At 39.2% G+C, this 15,482-nt stretch overlaps 1 protein-coding gene across 1 annotated transcript; it reads right to left on the reverse strand.

The window, feature by feature from the left end:
• Positions 1–257: 257 nt before the first annotated feature.
• On the reverse strand, positions 258–12,169 carry LOC131239933 (uncharacterized). Its single transcript, XM_058237873.1, has 3 exons — positions 11,886–12,169; positions 10,199–11,005; positions 258–1,849 (listed from the first exon to the last, which is right to left on the reverse strand). Exons 2-3 carry the CDS (start codon positions 10,907–10,909, stop codon positions 485–487), a joined length of 2,076 nt encoding a protein of 691 aa, XP_058093856.1. The 5' UTR covers positions 10,910–11,005; positions 11,886–12,169; the 3' UTR covers positions 258–484.
• Positions 12,170–15,482: the final 3,313 nt, after the last annotated feature.

A 15,482-nucleotide genomic window follows, 5' to 3' on the forward strand; every position in this document is an offset into this window, starting at 1 on the left:
CACGACTCACAGGTGAGTTGGGTAGAGCACAGTTTCCCGGTGACTCGGCTCGAAAATCGACTCGGCCAACTTACAAGTCGACTCAGTGAGTTCTAGATCTATGGTTACAACTTCCCATCAAACTGAAATGTTCCAAGCACGTATCTTCTCAGACTAAGAAAAAAATGACAAGATTTATAGTATATATAATCTACAGAGACAAAAGGACATCAAATGAATTCTAGTAGTTATTTGAGAGCTTTACCAAACAAACACTGCAACAGAAAAGCCCATTGAATAATCTAAATAGATTGTACAAGCAAATCACACAAGCAAATATGTAATGAAATGTAAATGCAAAGAACGAAGAAACAGTTACAGACCTTACTAACCTTCATACAGACAAACAGATATTAAGCCTGGGAAGATGCCGAGCTAGAACTCCCCCACAGAACACCTTTGCATTTAGTCCAATATAATGAAAACAACTGACATTTCACCTCTGTCAAGCCATTGAGAGAACTGAATGCTTGTAGGCCCGACTTGATTGTGGCCTGCAAATTGAGTCATCCAAAGAAAGGCCTTGCGCCCCAAAGCAGAAATACTGGTTCATCAACTTATTATTAGCTAAAATTGACTTTGGTGACATGTCTTGGGTCCCATCATCAAAGGATGTTTTTGAACAAGATGGCCCGCTGCTCTCATTATCCAATAGGATGACCTTCTGTTTGTCCAACAACATAGGAGAAGACAATGGAGACCTCGAGAAAGAGCTCGAACGGGAGTGGGAAGGAAAACCCAAATGTGGTATAGCTTGAATGACACCGTGCATCAGACCAGCCGCGAATTTCTTCTTTGTTGATGGACTTGGCAAAGAACTCCTAACAGAGAGAGTCCGCTTATTGTTGGGAAGTATTGATGGTCTGGAGAATTGCTGCCGTAGTGGGATTGGCATGTCCTCAAAACTGCTGAATTTCTTGGACGACTCAAACAAGTCATTGTCTTCCAAAATTCTATATGATTCTGTGAAATTGCAATCGACTTTCTTCTCTTTTCGGTGAGGCCAGCCAAGAAGAATTTTCAGACGCCTTGCTGCGTAATTAACAGAAGTCAGTTTCTTATTGTTACTCAGAAAACCATGATTATCGTTGACAGTCTCAATGTGACTGAATTCACTCTTGCTGGTGCTCGAGCATGAACTTAGCCTCTCACTGCCTCCATCGCCGCTGGCATCCAATCCATTTTCAATACTCGCATATAAGAATATCTCAGCATCTGAGATTCTGAAAGAAGTTCCAGGGCTGCTGCTACTGGTACTTTGCAACTTTAGGTGAGATGCAATAGCACTTCTGGCCACATGATCCTTTGACTTCGAGATCCCTCCAGCAGAAACCAGGTGCTTTATAAGTATTTCTGATGACGCCGATTGTGGGCGCCGGCTGAGGACATCCAATGGTGTCAGGCCATCGGCGTCACGGATATTTAGATCGATTGATTGGACAGACATCAAGAGCTCGACCAGATTGGAGTGGATGTTCCCAGTGACAGCCATATGAAGCGCCGTTCTTCCATGGTTGTTCCTGATATTTATGATCTCTTGCAAATTTACTTTCTTTCCGCAGACTAACTGTGTCATGAGCTCAATTTGCCGATCCAACCGTCGGAAACCAGGAGTCCTGAAGCCAGCCACTGCCATGTGGAGGAAGGTGTCTCCTGCATTGTTTATTGAAGATGTGGTTGAGGGAGATGCGTGAATGAGAGCTTCTACCACGCATAAATGGCCTCGGTAAGCTGCAACATGCAATGCTGTGTTACCTTGATTATCTTTCATCCTGATAATGTCGAATGATGCCACTAGATCCTTAACTACCTGCATGGATGAACTGTAGCTGATGAATAAACGAATGCAAATAGACAAACAAGAGGAAGCTCCATTTGAATCGCGATTGGTTAGGACTAAAGACACAGAAAGGTGAAAAATAGAGAAGTAAATGAAACAGAACCCAGCACAAAAACATAAAAAAATATATATATATTTAACAGTAACTGTACCCTCTAACATTAGCATACGATCAAAAGAGACAAGCTCTTCGTCTCTAGATTCTAAGGGGTCATTTGAAAGCATGGATTTTGGGCAGTTAGGAATTGGAATCCAGGAGTTTCAATCTAAATTATGTATGACAAACCCCAAAATCATTGATTTCAAATCCAACTTGGATTTTATTTTATTTTTTTGTTTTTTGGTAGGTATGAGTCAGTGTTTTAAATAGCTATGCTATGTAGCATATAGCTTACGCTACATAGAGTAGCTTAGTTTTAATAGAATTTAGCTCATGAAAATAGCTTAAGTCATGTGTAGCCTATGCTACATAATAATTTGCATATGCTACACACTACATAGACTATGCTACATGCTAAGTAGCTTACATTACAAGTTATTTTCATTAAAACATAAATTAAAATCAATTAATGCTTGCAATGGTTTATGAACATTTTCTGTTTTCAATAAAAATTATTTAATCTTATCAATGCTTTTAGTAAAATAATATAAGCAACAATATTAAATCAGTTTTATAGCTCTTTCTTTACCTTTATACTTAATCATTTGCCTTTCTTATTGGTTTAGGTTGCATTGCACCAAATATCATGAAATTTTGTTAAATTTCATTACTAATCAGTCTAATTTGGTGCAAAATATTATGAAATTAGTGCAGCCAAGTGCAATCTTGATTACAAATCTAGACATAGCATGTAGCATAAGCTATACGCTATGTAGCTTATGCCTCACACTTTAGAGGAGTGAACATTATGCTACATGCTATTCGCTACTTAAAATGCTGATATGGGCTTGAATCTGCGACCTCAAAATGACTCTTCAAAAATCCAAGAGAGGTCGGATGCAAAATCCTATATTTTATTCATCTCCAACTGTCATAACTGCTTTCTCCTTCTATCTTTTAAGGCCCCCTTAATTCAAAATCTAGGCTGTCAAACATAATTTCTGGATTTGACAGGAATGAAATCCAAGTTGCCATATGCAACTGAATGAACGCAAAATCCAGGCTTGAAATCCAGGACTTGGATTCAACTCAGCATCCAAATCCATGCTGACAAAAGTCAGAATCCGAATCCATGCTGCCAAACAAGCCCTTACAAGATCTCCAGCAAAGCTTAGAGGTCTTTCTCAATATTCCAAGATATTATCCCCAACAAAGCTTTGAAAAAGGTAAGGGATTTTTTTTTTTTTTTCCAGAGATGAATGCGCCTGATATGCATTCAAGAGTAGACAAAAAGTTTTAGTGACCCATACAAGCAGGACTCCCACACAATTAAACAGGAACAAGAAATGGTCACATAACAAGCATTGTACATGCATTGTACAAGAAATTTCAGATTCCTGCCAACATTTCACTTTTGTAGGAAATTGGAGTCATGCAGAAGGTGGGCCAGATAATGAAGATCACCTGGGGTGAAAATCAGGCTGATCCACTCAACAGGCAATCAATGCCATTGAAAATGGACAGTCGATGGCTGAATCAACTTATAGGTGTAGCCCCCTTAATGATTGGATCGGCCTATTTTTACATCTGTTAATATCCATTTTGTGGCTCATCTTTTCACGCATAGATGTCCTACATGCTCCCATCTGATCATTTATACATGCTCCCATCTGATCATTTATCAAGTTGAATAATCATCAATGTTGCGGAATCTTTATTTCCCATCGTTGTACTACATTAATTAGACATTTAAATACTAATATGCTGATTAATGCTTCCAATGCACAAGAATTGTATATATTTCTGAAAAGCAACATCTAGAATTCTATTGTTACAATGTCCCACTAGATGGAGCAACTCCACTGAACAAAACAGATATACTTGTGATGAATTCATAGATAACGGTATCAGAAATCACATTTCTCCTGACATTCCTCCAAATCAATCTCTCCATATAAGTTTTGAAGAGGCTAAGGTCAGATTAAAAATAAAAAATAAAAACTAAATCTCCCTGCTCTTCTCATTGGGACCAAGGTTGCTTGGATTGCAAGTCTAGTACGTGGTACAGGAACGTGTACGCTATAAGCTACTTCCTCTAATGTGTGGTATGAATGGGTAGAATCATGTGGGTCGCTCCATGACATACCCTAGGTATATAAAATATGGTTTTAAATATGAATTGATATTGTAATTTATATATGAAATTGAAGAACAATATTATCATAGGGCCTCCATACATATATCATATGCATGCATGTTGTTGAATAGATCGAAGTATAAGTCTCTTTGTTATGAATATAGCAAGACATTACAAAGTTAATCTACACTAGGGTCTCGATGCATGGCTCAGTGGTAGACGCTTTGCATTTCAACACTGAAGCCCTGGGTTTGAGTGCCATTGTGGAGTGTGGGTGTAGGTGTAGGTGTGGGTGGGTTTGTATACAAAAAAATAATAATAAGAAGAAATTAATTAATTAATTAATTAATTTTTAAAAAAAAAAACTACATTAGCAGAAAGAACTAAATTTTAAAACAACCAAGGATGCAAATGACTCATAATCCAGGTTGTGGGATTCAGAATGGAAGACATGACCCATAATCCAGATCATGGGATTCAGAATGGAAAACATAAGGGGGGTGGCAATTTAGGTAACATCAATTGAGACAGTACATCACAGTTCCAGAATCATCCAAGATTTAGCTAGTGGTACATGACTTTAGGTACAATTGGGGGTCCTCTGTTAGCCCATGGCTCTTGCTTGTCTCATTAAAGAAAATGTACTTTCTGCAAACATCAGAGCGCATCATTTACACTATTGGTTAAATTAGATAGAGAAAAAACTGGTTGTTGAAGGTTTACATATCGTTTTTACTCCATTCATCATGAAACAAAATGGCCAGATCACTAGAATATGTTCATGACTGTTTGTTTCATATTCTTCTGGACATTGAAGATTATAGTTGATCCTTTACCAACCAATATCCTTCAAAAGAATTGTTTCTCATATGAGTCCAACTCTCATTGTTCTTCTCCCATCACTTTACTGATACCCTCATGCATTTTCAGCATTGGTCCTCCAGAATTCTGAGTATTTCTCCAAGATGGCACCATGTTTTCATATAAAAGAGTTGTGTTTCATGGTGGTGGAATCCTTGAAAAATTTTCAATGGAGAATAAAGAGTCTGTCAGATATTGATCAATTTCCACAATCTCACTATAACATATCAACCGTTGTAACAGAGTTTTCATATTCAAGTTATTAATTTGAAGGGTAGTAAGAATGCCTTTCCCCACTGATGATTTATTGTTGATTCTCCCACAAAATATCAGTGGTCAGCACGGTTCTTCATTGTTTTTTTCGATAACTACTCAAAATTCACGTCACGATAGATGGAGCTGTACACGTCCAGTAGCTTATTCAGACATCTGCCCAGGCCTGTCAGTTTACCGACTGTGGGGACAAGAAGGTTGACAGAAACTGAGGTATCATAATATGAATCAACAAAAGAGAAATTTTTTTATGATGAATTTTTCCATCCGGAATTGTCTAATTGGAAAGTAGTACGAAGATGTAGGTGAAGTTGCTGTTGAAGCATATTCATCTGAAGTTGATTATAATGCCATTCTAGACACATCTCATGACTCATGCCACGACAGTGCATGGAAAACAATGTGGTCAATGCAGGCATCGCAGACATTATCTTGTAATAGACAGTTAAGGAATGTGGATATTTGGATGGAATGCATGTCCACACTTCCCAGATGGACTGATAACTTTTCTTCAATCATGAATACTTTCAGCCATCCAATTCATTCTACCGACTCTACGTATTATAGACCACTATTGCAATAGAGCATGAGTACCTCTATAGTTGATGAGATTGAAGCCAAAGTTCCGGATAACTATTTTGAGGGGATATCGATCCCGCCCAAAACCAATACGATACAGCCTATGTCAGGCTGTATTGACCTGTATAAGCATGTACTGGCGTGTGTGTCTATAGCGAGGGGGGGGGGTGGAATGCTTAGCTGCGCACCAATTCTCACGAGTTCTCGTGGGAACTTTTTGAGAACTTATTTCCAGATATATGAGCTCAAAATCTGAACCGTCCACCTGACGAAGCACCCCATGAAACCCCAAGGGCCAAACTCTTGCCCTGATCCAAAACTTTGGTGGGCCATGGCAAAAGAGAGAGGCAAATCGAGGAACAATTTCCTTTTGCCATGGCCCACCAGAGTTTTGGATCAGCGCAAAAGTTTGGCCCTAGGGGTTTCATGGGGTGCTTTGTCAGGTGGACGGTTCAGATTTTGAGCTCATATATCTGGAAATGAGTTCTCAAAAAGTTCTCACGAGACCTCGTGAGAATTGGTGTGCAGCTCTCTCTCTCTCTCTGCCTAGCATGTTGCAAGTTGAGTTTTTGTTATAAGCGTTTGGTAAGTAGAAACTTCCTTTGATAGTCAATTCTTACTGTATTGGATATTGTGACATTTTTATGTTTTTTAATCAAACATCATGGAAATCACGACAAATTATCCATAATTAAAATATCTGCAATTAAATTACAATAGAAAATATTGTGAAATGCAATGTAATGAACAACATACTATCATTCTATTATAAGTAATCATATGCATGTTCCCAACATAATCCATGAATATAAAAATAAATAAATAAAAACAGAAAGTAAGTTTGATGGTTTAACCCTTCTTACATTTTCCCCAAAACAGTCCACTAATCTTCAATTTGTCAATTCCTACTCAAATGTTGTCTTTTGATCTTCCAAATAGTCATAGATCTAGTTGAAAATGGGTTTCTAAGATTCCTCTAGGTTATACCCATGAGAGTCGTTCTGACAAGTGAATTAGGCGATCAATGGTTTTGAAAAACATAATGTTGATGAAGCGCACAGAGGAACCTCAGGCAATGGAGGTAGAGGTTGGAAGATAAGAAGTTAAAAGCGTGATTTTATCAGTGCTTTCACATTGTATTATGGAATTTGCTATGGTAAAGTGGCTGAGGTTGAATGGATTGCCTTTTCTGCACAAACCATAATTTTAAGAATATTGTCATTGAGAACAATTCCAAAATGGTTGTGGAGCTTTTAATAAGGGCATTCATACTTTGTGGCATCTTTGGTATTGGAGGGCCAATGTTCATGACCTTTTGGTGGAGATAGAAGCCAGTATTAATCATGTGTATAAGTCAAGCAATCAAGTGGTTGATGCTTTGTTCAATTGTGCTAATGACACTGAATCAAAGAAGATGTTCTCCATTTCAACTGATCTTCCTCCAAAGGCTGGATTCACTCTCTTTTCTCTAATATGGCAAGTTTATTTTATATACAATGTAAACGATTGTACCTTTTTGGGTAGTGTAGGGAATCTTGTATTAAGGGCTCGATGTCACAAGTTTAGAGGTATTGCCATGGCTTGGCCAATTTTTGGCCTTCTTTACACACTATAATACTTGTACATAGAATATAGAGTATTCTAGAAGGTGTTAGAGTTGTTTAAAGATTCCTAGAAGTTACCACAAACCTCTAAGAGTATCCTAGGCTAGATATCTAGAGTATTCATGGTTGTTAGATGAGTGCCACTTAAAACAAACTTGGTCTTAGATTAGAGCTTCTAGATTCCTCTTGCTTCTATATTAGTGGGAGACCCCCTCATCTGTAAATCACTCAAGCATTGTAAGCCTTGTTCTCTCTAGTGCATTACAAGTTCCTCTCACTCTCTCGTGTTTCCTTGGCAATCTCTTGCATTATCACTAAGTTTTTAGTGATGAAAGTAGTAGGAGGGCTGACTCGAGCAGCGTTGGAAAGTAGTACGAGGGCTGACTCAAGAGGCGTTGGAGCATTGCATGAGTGCCGCATGGGCATTAGAGCTAAGTAGTTAACAAGTCCATGACATAGGGGTGAGGTTTGGTCTCCCATATTCTCCTATAACTTCTTCTTTCGGTTAATAAATTTATGTGGTACCATCCACCTTCGCCATAAGAGAAGGCTTCCTCTAAGGTTGAAATGGAGGGTAAAAAGGAGAAAATACATCCCTATTGGCCAGCGTATGCAGTGGGTAAATTGGTACCAACAGAGCCCACAATTCAGCCATCGATTTTGAATCAGACCATTTCAACCTAGAAAAATGAAAGAGAAATAAAAAGAAAAAACTAAAAAAAGGGCCCATACGTGCCTATTGGCTGGCATACGCAGTGGGTAAACTGGTACCAATACAGCCCACAATTCAGTCATCGATTTTGAATCAGACCGTTTCACCCTAGAAAAATGAAAGAGAAATAAAAGGAAAAACCAAAAAAAAAAAAAAGGAGGGTTGGCCGCATATGCAGTGGGTAAGTAGGTACCAATACAGTCCACAATTCAGCAATTGATTTTGAATCAGACTGTTTCACCCTATTTTGGGTATCTGCACTGGCCAATATGAATATGACATGTCCGTATAGGCCAACACAATATGGATATTTGGAACCATGGTTGAAGCCCTTTACAAAATATTTTTTCATCATTATAGAAATCCTAAGAACCCCTGCCTGATAGCAAGTAGCAGCGAGTCCCAACCATTGGTAAAGGAGGATTGATGTCAGGAATGCAGCTAGTAGTCAAACCTTCATGAAGGAAAAATTGGTAAAACTGACCCCAAATAGTTGGGACAAGGCTACAATGATGACGTTGGTGGTGTGATTCAGAAGCCCCCATGCGGCATGTCTCTTCGAGATCCCAGGGCTAGATGAATGTAATTATCAATGTGTGTAGCAGATAGCATCGTGTCATATTTGTTAAGAATCCAATTGCTTAGAGCCCAAAAATATCCAATTATAAAGATTCCCTCCAAAAGATTGAAATACTAGGATCAAGACTTAATCTAGAATGTGTGCCTTCTAAAATGGGATGTAAGCAATGAAACTAAATGATCAACCGAGCCACATGAAATTTAACTATCTCGTGCTACCTACAAAGGGAATTTGCAACAATTGATCCCTAGAGCATCCAGTGACCCACAGAGCACAAACTTGTGATAAAAATATATGTAAGTATAAATATCAGTTCATGATTTACTGAATGTAGTGTACGTTGTTTGCAAATGACGTAGTTTTGATTGATGATATGAGGGAGGGATAAATGCAAAGCCAGATCTATGGAGGATACTTTAGAATTCAAAGGTTTTAAAAATAAACAGTATATTGAAATGCAACTTTTAGTAACAATAGGCATGGAAACAAGGAATTAGTTAAGATCGCAAACCAAGAAGTACTCCAAAAATGACCATTTTCAATATCTTGGGTCGATAATTCATGAGAAAGGAGGTACTGAGAAGGATGTTACTCATAAAATTCTAGCTAGGTGAAAGAAGTGGAGATGTACCTCTGGAGTTTTACGTGATTGCCACATAACAATCAAACTAAAGGGGAAATTTGATAGGATAGCTGTAAGATGAGTCAAGTTTTATGGGACACCAAGTCGACAGTAAAAGAACAACATGTTCTTAGGATTGGCATAGCTGAAACGAGGACACTAAGAATGCTTAGATGGTTTGGCCATCAGTGGAGATCAGGACCTACGCCAATCAGAAGTTGGTTCAAATTGACGGCTCTAAAGGGCAACGGGTAGGCCCAAAAGGACGTTGAGAAGGTAGTAAGAAAAGACTTGATGACCTTTTGTTTAATTAAGGATGTGGTCCTTGATAAAGTGGAATGGCTGAATAAGATCCGCACAGCCAACCCTAATTTTAGTTGGGGAAGACTCATACAATGATCACGACAATCATTATGATATCATAGAATACACGAAAAATACCAAAGGTAGTAAAAGTGTATAATACATATAAATTCTAAACAAAAGATATACTAAAAGACGATAGGTTGAGGGTTTTTTCCTAACAGAGGTATCATATGTGTCCAACAACAGCACGGGCATTGGCAATTTTTTTAGTGAAATTTCCTTGTTATTTTACATGAAGGCAACATCTTATTGTGAAAATCTCACCAAATGAACTAATACCAATTTATCTTCTGAAATGCGTAAGTATCTGCAGCTTCAAAGCCATAGCTGTCTATGAGCAACAAGTCCCATTTAAAAAAAAAATAAAAAATACAAACGACTGGGGAAGTAGGGAGTCAGGAACATGAAGGAATACAAAATAGGAAATATAAACCCATGAATACCTGAATGAGAATTTTCAGCACAATTCAAAGTAGAGACCTCACCTCAACCTGTCCTCTACCGGAGGCTGCATGCAACACAGTAGAGCCCTGCACATCTCTGTAAGCCGAAACATCAGAGCAATATCCAAGAAACTCCCTCAAAATCTCCAAGTTCCCTCCTCTAGCCACAGCATGAACAGCCCTGTTCATCATCTCCCACCTAAAAATTGAAGGAACATTTTCATGCGATCTCACCACCAATTCTCCACCACAGCCCAAAGAGCACCGTGGTGAAACCGAATAATCAAATAAGAGCTTGAAAACCTCAGAATTTTTGCTCCTGGCAGCAGCATAGAATATATCGGTGACGCCATACTCTCCTTCTCCAAAAACTAGAAGCGGTTCCCGCTCTAGCAATTCCTGAATGAAAACCATATCCCCAGCTGAGGCGGCAGTGTATAGAAGCCACCCACCGTAGCCGGCACAGATTAGAGAATTCCTTTCTTTCTTGGTTTCACATTCGAGGAGAAGGTTCCGTGCGACGATGGAGCGGTACATGGCGGCATCGACAAACTGGGCATCATCATCCCAGACAGTCTCAAGGCGGCGAATCCGGCGAAGGGAGGTTAGCTTGATGAGGAGATTAGCATCTAGGCGGAGGAGCTCAAGGACAACATCATAGTGGCCATTGGCTGCTGCCCAATCGATGGGGGAGGCATACCACCACTGGTCTCCAGTGCTCTCCCACCGCAGAGGTAAGTACACAGGTGGCATTGGCACCACAAGAGAGTTTGAAAACACGCAGAGGAGGAAGTATCACTCAGAAGAATCAAAATCAAGGCATTTGAGAGAATTTTTAGTAAGAACCATCTGAGCTAACAACAAGAACGTATGCAGAAACGAGAGAGAGAGAGAGAGAGAGAGAGAGAGAGAGAGAGAGAGAGAGCTCAGAAGAAGCATAGCATTACAGAGAATTTTAAGCAAGACCCTTTCGAGGTACTAGCAATAAAATGAGCACGACTGAGAGATCATTCAAAAATACACCGAGGAGAAATTCAACCTCTGAAGAGAGAGGACAATAAACTAAATTTTAAGCAACGCCCAATTCAAGCTAATATCAAGAAGTATAGAGAAACCAGACATCAGTCAAAAATGCGAAGAGGAGAAACAGGAGCTCAGAACACAGAAATGCACTACATTTAAGCAATACCCACCTGAGCTAACATCCAGAAACTACAAATGAGAGTAGTAGGAAGTAATCAACATGTATTAAGAGAGAAGAGAATGAAAGTGAAATAAGGCCTTATAAGACAAAAGAAGAAAAACCCATTTGAGTTCAAAGCAAGAAACAATAGAGAAACAGAGAGACATGAAAAATTCAAGAGAACCGATAGAAGGGGAAAAAATGTCAATACCTTTTACAGTTATTTAACAGAAAATGCAGAAAGAAGGATGAAAATGATAAAGGAAATAATGCCTTACAGGGGAAAAGAAGCAACACCCATTTGAGTTCAGTGCAAGAAATACGGAGAAACAAAGAAACATTACAAATTTCAAGAGAATAGATTTTTAAAAAATAATTTTTTTTTTTTTTTTTTAAAGATCTTTTACATTTATTTGACAGAAAATGCAGATAAAAAAATAAAAAATAAATAAAAACATAAAGCTTACAACATGGAACTACAGATGGTAAAAGAAAATGCAGAAACAATACAGAGCCATAAGAGAATATGAAGCAGACCCATCACACCTGAGGCCAATGACATGGATGAAAAACAGCACCCATGATGAGTTCTGTTGAAGAAATAAAGAAGAAGCAGACCCTTAAGAGGAAATGGAGTGAGGGTGTAAAGGGCTACAGAAAGGGATAGCTGCAACTGTAATGGACCCGAGGATGTGCACGTTACTTCGTTTTCAGTTTTACAAGTGGGCCTATGGTTCTGTAAATCCAGACCATTGGTGATTGCAACTGTCCCAAATCTTGGAAGGCCAGAAACCCGAGTACTATATCTGGAGTCGAGGATCATGAGTGGAGAGGGTGTGAAAAAGTTACTTTTTTGGGGTAGTTATGGTAGGGTATCTCAAAGAAAAAGAAGGGAACGGTAAAAGGTGAGAGGGAGATTCCCTTTTGGTTAGTAAAAATCGGGCGCGGATTAGGTAAAAATAGTGAGGCTCTGATGGCTACTGAGGGGCCATAGTGATTTATGAACTTTATTCACACCGTCTCTTCATTTTTTTCATATTATTTTAGAATATTATTCCAAAAACAGAAATGATTGCAGTCTCAGAACGGCCACACAGTGGTAATTAAATTTCTACCGTTAAAAAATTCTTAGAGACCACGAAAGTTTTAGATCAAGGTTATATTTATTTTTTCACTTCATTCCAGTGTATATGACCATATCAAGGGGTTGGATGGAAAATAAACCACAGATTGGGCCCTAGGAAGATTTCCACGGTGGGCGTCCCTAGCACTGTTGCTTTCTATGGTGTGGTTCAACTGAGTCTTGGATCTTTCTTATTTTTGGTTCGGTAGTCTATAATGATATGAAAAGAGAGATGGACAGTGTAGATAAGACTCATACATTAATGTAGCTCCTCAGTGGCCCTTGGAGCCCCGTCCCGAGCTCCGAATAGGCGGGGTTAGTACCTAATCCGCGCCCATAAAAATGCAGCTGAAATGTGCATATGATGATGATGGGTCAGCGTGGACGTGCCCAGCATCTCATGGGAAGCTTCTTCTTCTCTCAAGGAATAGAATGTACGGGGAGGATTTCTTGGAAGCGGATTGCCTGATGTGTTGAAGTCACCAAGTTCTGTAGGCCCCATGTATTATATCTACACGGTAAATTCATTTGACAACGTCATTTTAGGTTATTAGTTACAAAAATAAGGCAGATTCAAAGGTCAAGTGAACCACATGACAGAGAGCAGCGGGGATAATGATTCTTACCTTCAAAACTTTCAAAAAGGCCCACCATGAGGTTTATTCGTCGCTAGTTCGTGAATGTCACATGGACCTAGGTGAAGGTAAAGAACAGATCTTCAAAAACTTTTGTCGACCTCAGATGGTCAGATCCCTGTTTTCTGTAATATGGTTTACTTGACCTTCATATCTTCGGTTTTTTTTTCTTGGAGCATGCATTAAAATAATGTCATATCATATCTTCTTTCTTTTGACCATGCATTAAAATAATGTCGTAAAATACATGGACAGTGTGTAGTGTGTATATAATACATACGTCCTGGTGGGTCCCACAGAATTGGTGACGTCAATACACTAGAGAGGTGGAGGTGGGTCCTACGGAACTTGTTGACGTAAATACACCAGAGAGGTGAAGGTGGGTCCCACAGAACTTGGTGGCGTCAATACACTAGAGAGGTGGAGGTGGGTGGTGTGGGGCACACAAATAGGGCCCTACATCAAGTCGAGTCGAGTCGAGTCCAGGTAGGTCAAGATTGGCTTGGCTTGTCCATGCTCTCTTCGAATTTTGAGCTCGAGCTAACCATTAGAGCTTGGATTGTTTGTCAAACTTTTTGAGTCGATTTCGAAGCCAGCTAATGGATTGAGTCAAGGCGAGCTTACCTCGAGTCAAGTCGAGTCTGCTCCCAACCCAACCCAGTAACCTGATCCAACCCCCAAATCAAATATTCAATTAATAATAATAATAATAATAATATATACAAATATATAATATTAGATAGAGCCATAGAGGGTACATTGTTGTTGGTGCTAAGGGAGAGAGAGAGAGAGGAGCTCAAGCGCGACCAGTTAGGTAAGATAGGGAAAGGGTAAGAAAGGGACAGACGAGTAAGCTATGGTTTAAGTTTTTTTTTTTTTAAACTAATATATATATATATATATATATATATATATTCGAGTCGAGCCAAGCTCGAGCTTCGAGCCGAACTGGGTTCGAGTCAAGTCAAGTCAAGCTCGACTATGTTCGAACTTGGCTTGTTTTCAAAATGAGTGGGTCATATGAAGCTTGGCTTGCCTCAAGTCATCGTTTAAGTCAAGTCAAGTCGAGCTAGATCGAGCTAAGTCGAGTGAGTTTTTCAAGCTAGCTCGGCTCATGTACAGCCCTGCACATAAGGCAATCCACTTTAGCATTTCTTGAGACCCCGGACTCACCCGAAATGGTGTGGCCCTTAACTTGGGGCTCCTTGATGTCTATATTTTGTATCCATACTGTTCATCTATTTTTCTAGATGATATGAGAGCATTATCCCAAAAATTGAGCAGATCCAATTATCAGGTGGACCATATTATGGGAAACAGTGATAATTCACTGTTAATGGGTCACAAAAGTTTTGGATGAAGCTGATATTTGTTTTACCTTTGTTGACACTTTTGTGACCTTATTAACATATTGGATGGCAAATAAAAAGGCTTAGAAGTTTTTAACAATTGAGGGAATGATCACCACTTATTTCAAGAGTATGGTCAACCTAAGATGTGAATCTTCTTCATTTTTTGGATAATGTGTTAAAATCATTGGGAATATTGGATGAATGGTGTGAATGCAGAATACATAAATCAAGGTGGGCCCCACGGTAAGGGCCACACCTTATTTAGGTGAGGCCGGGGTCTCACCTAATCCGCTCCCGACTTCTTTTAGGTAGGTTGTCAATGGGTTCTCTGCTCCTAGTAGTTGCACGATGGATGGTGTCACTATTTGGTGTTGTTTTCGGCACTAGGCCTGCAAGCGTGCCAAAATGGAAATTGTATCTTCAATTCAAACCGAACAGGCATGCTAAAATGTTTGTATGAGTGTGTTTTGTCATGAAATTGACAAATGGGGAGATTGTCAGTGCTTATGCTTAAGCACAACTAGGATTGTCATATTTCGTAGTCCTATGAGGAGAACAAGCACTCATGAAGATATTCTTCGACAACTCGTGAAGATTTGTGAAACGACTCGTTCAAGCATATCAAGGAAGACTCAACATTTTCAAGCATAAAAGTACATAGTTCAAAGATCAAAACGCTCTGTATGAGTCAACCATCAGGTGGTATAACCTTAGTTTGACCTTAGGTTAGGTGTATTTCACATAACATCATAATGATCATCTTTTATGTAAAAATACACTCAAGTTAGGTCAGCCCGACATCTGGTTCGGTCAGCCTAACTGCCTTCGGCTAACCATACATAATTCGGGCAAGTTTACAAATTGGTACAAATTTTTCGTGGTTAGTTTGGTCGACCCAACCTTGGGTTCGACCAGCTGAATGTGCCCGATCAGCCAGCCTTATTATGTTCGGTTAAGTTTCTAGTGTGCAATCTTTTTCAGATCTTAAAGAGATTTGGCTAGCCAAATTTTTGAAAGATCTTATCTCGCGAAA

Source organism: Magnolia sinica, chromosome 3 (assembly GCF_029962835.1).
Source record: "Magnolia sinica isolate HGM2019 chromosome 3, MsV1, whole genome shotgun sequence".
Classification (NCBI taxonomy): Eukaryota; Viridiplantae; Streptophyta; class Magnoliopsida; order Magnoliales; family Magnoliaceae; genus Magnolia; species Magnolia sinica.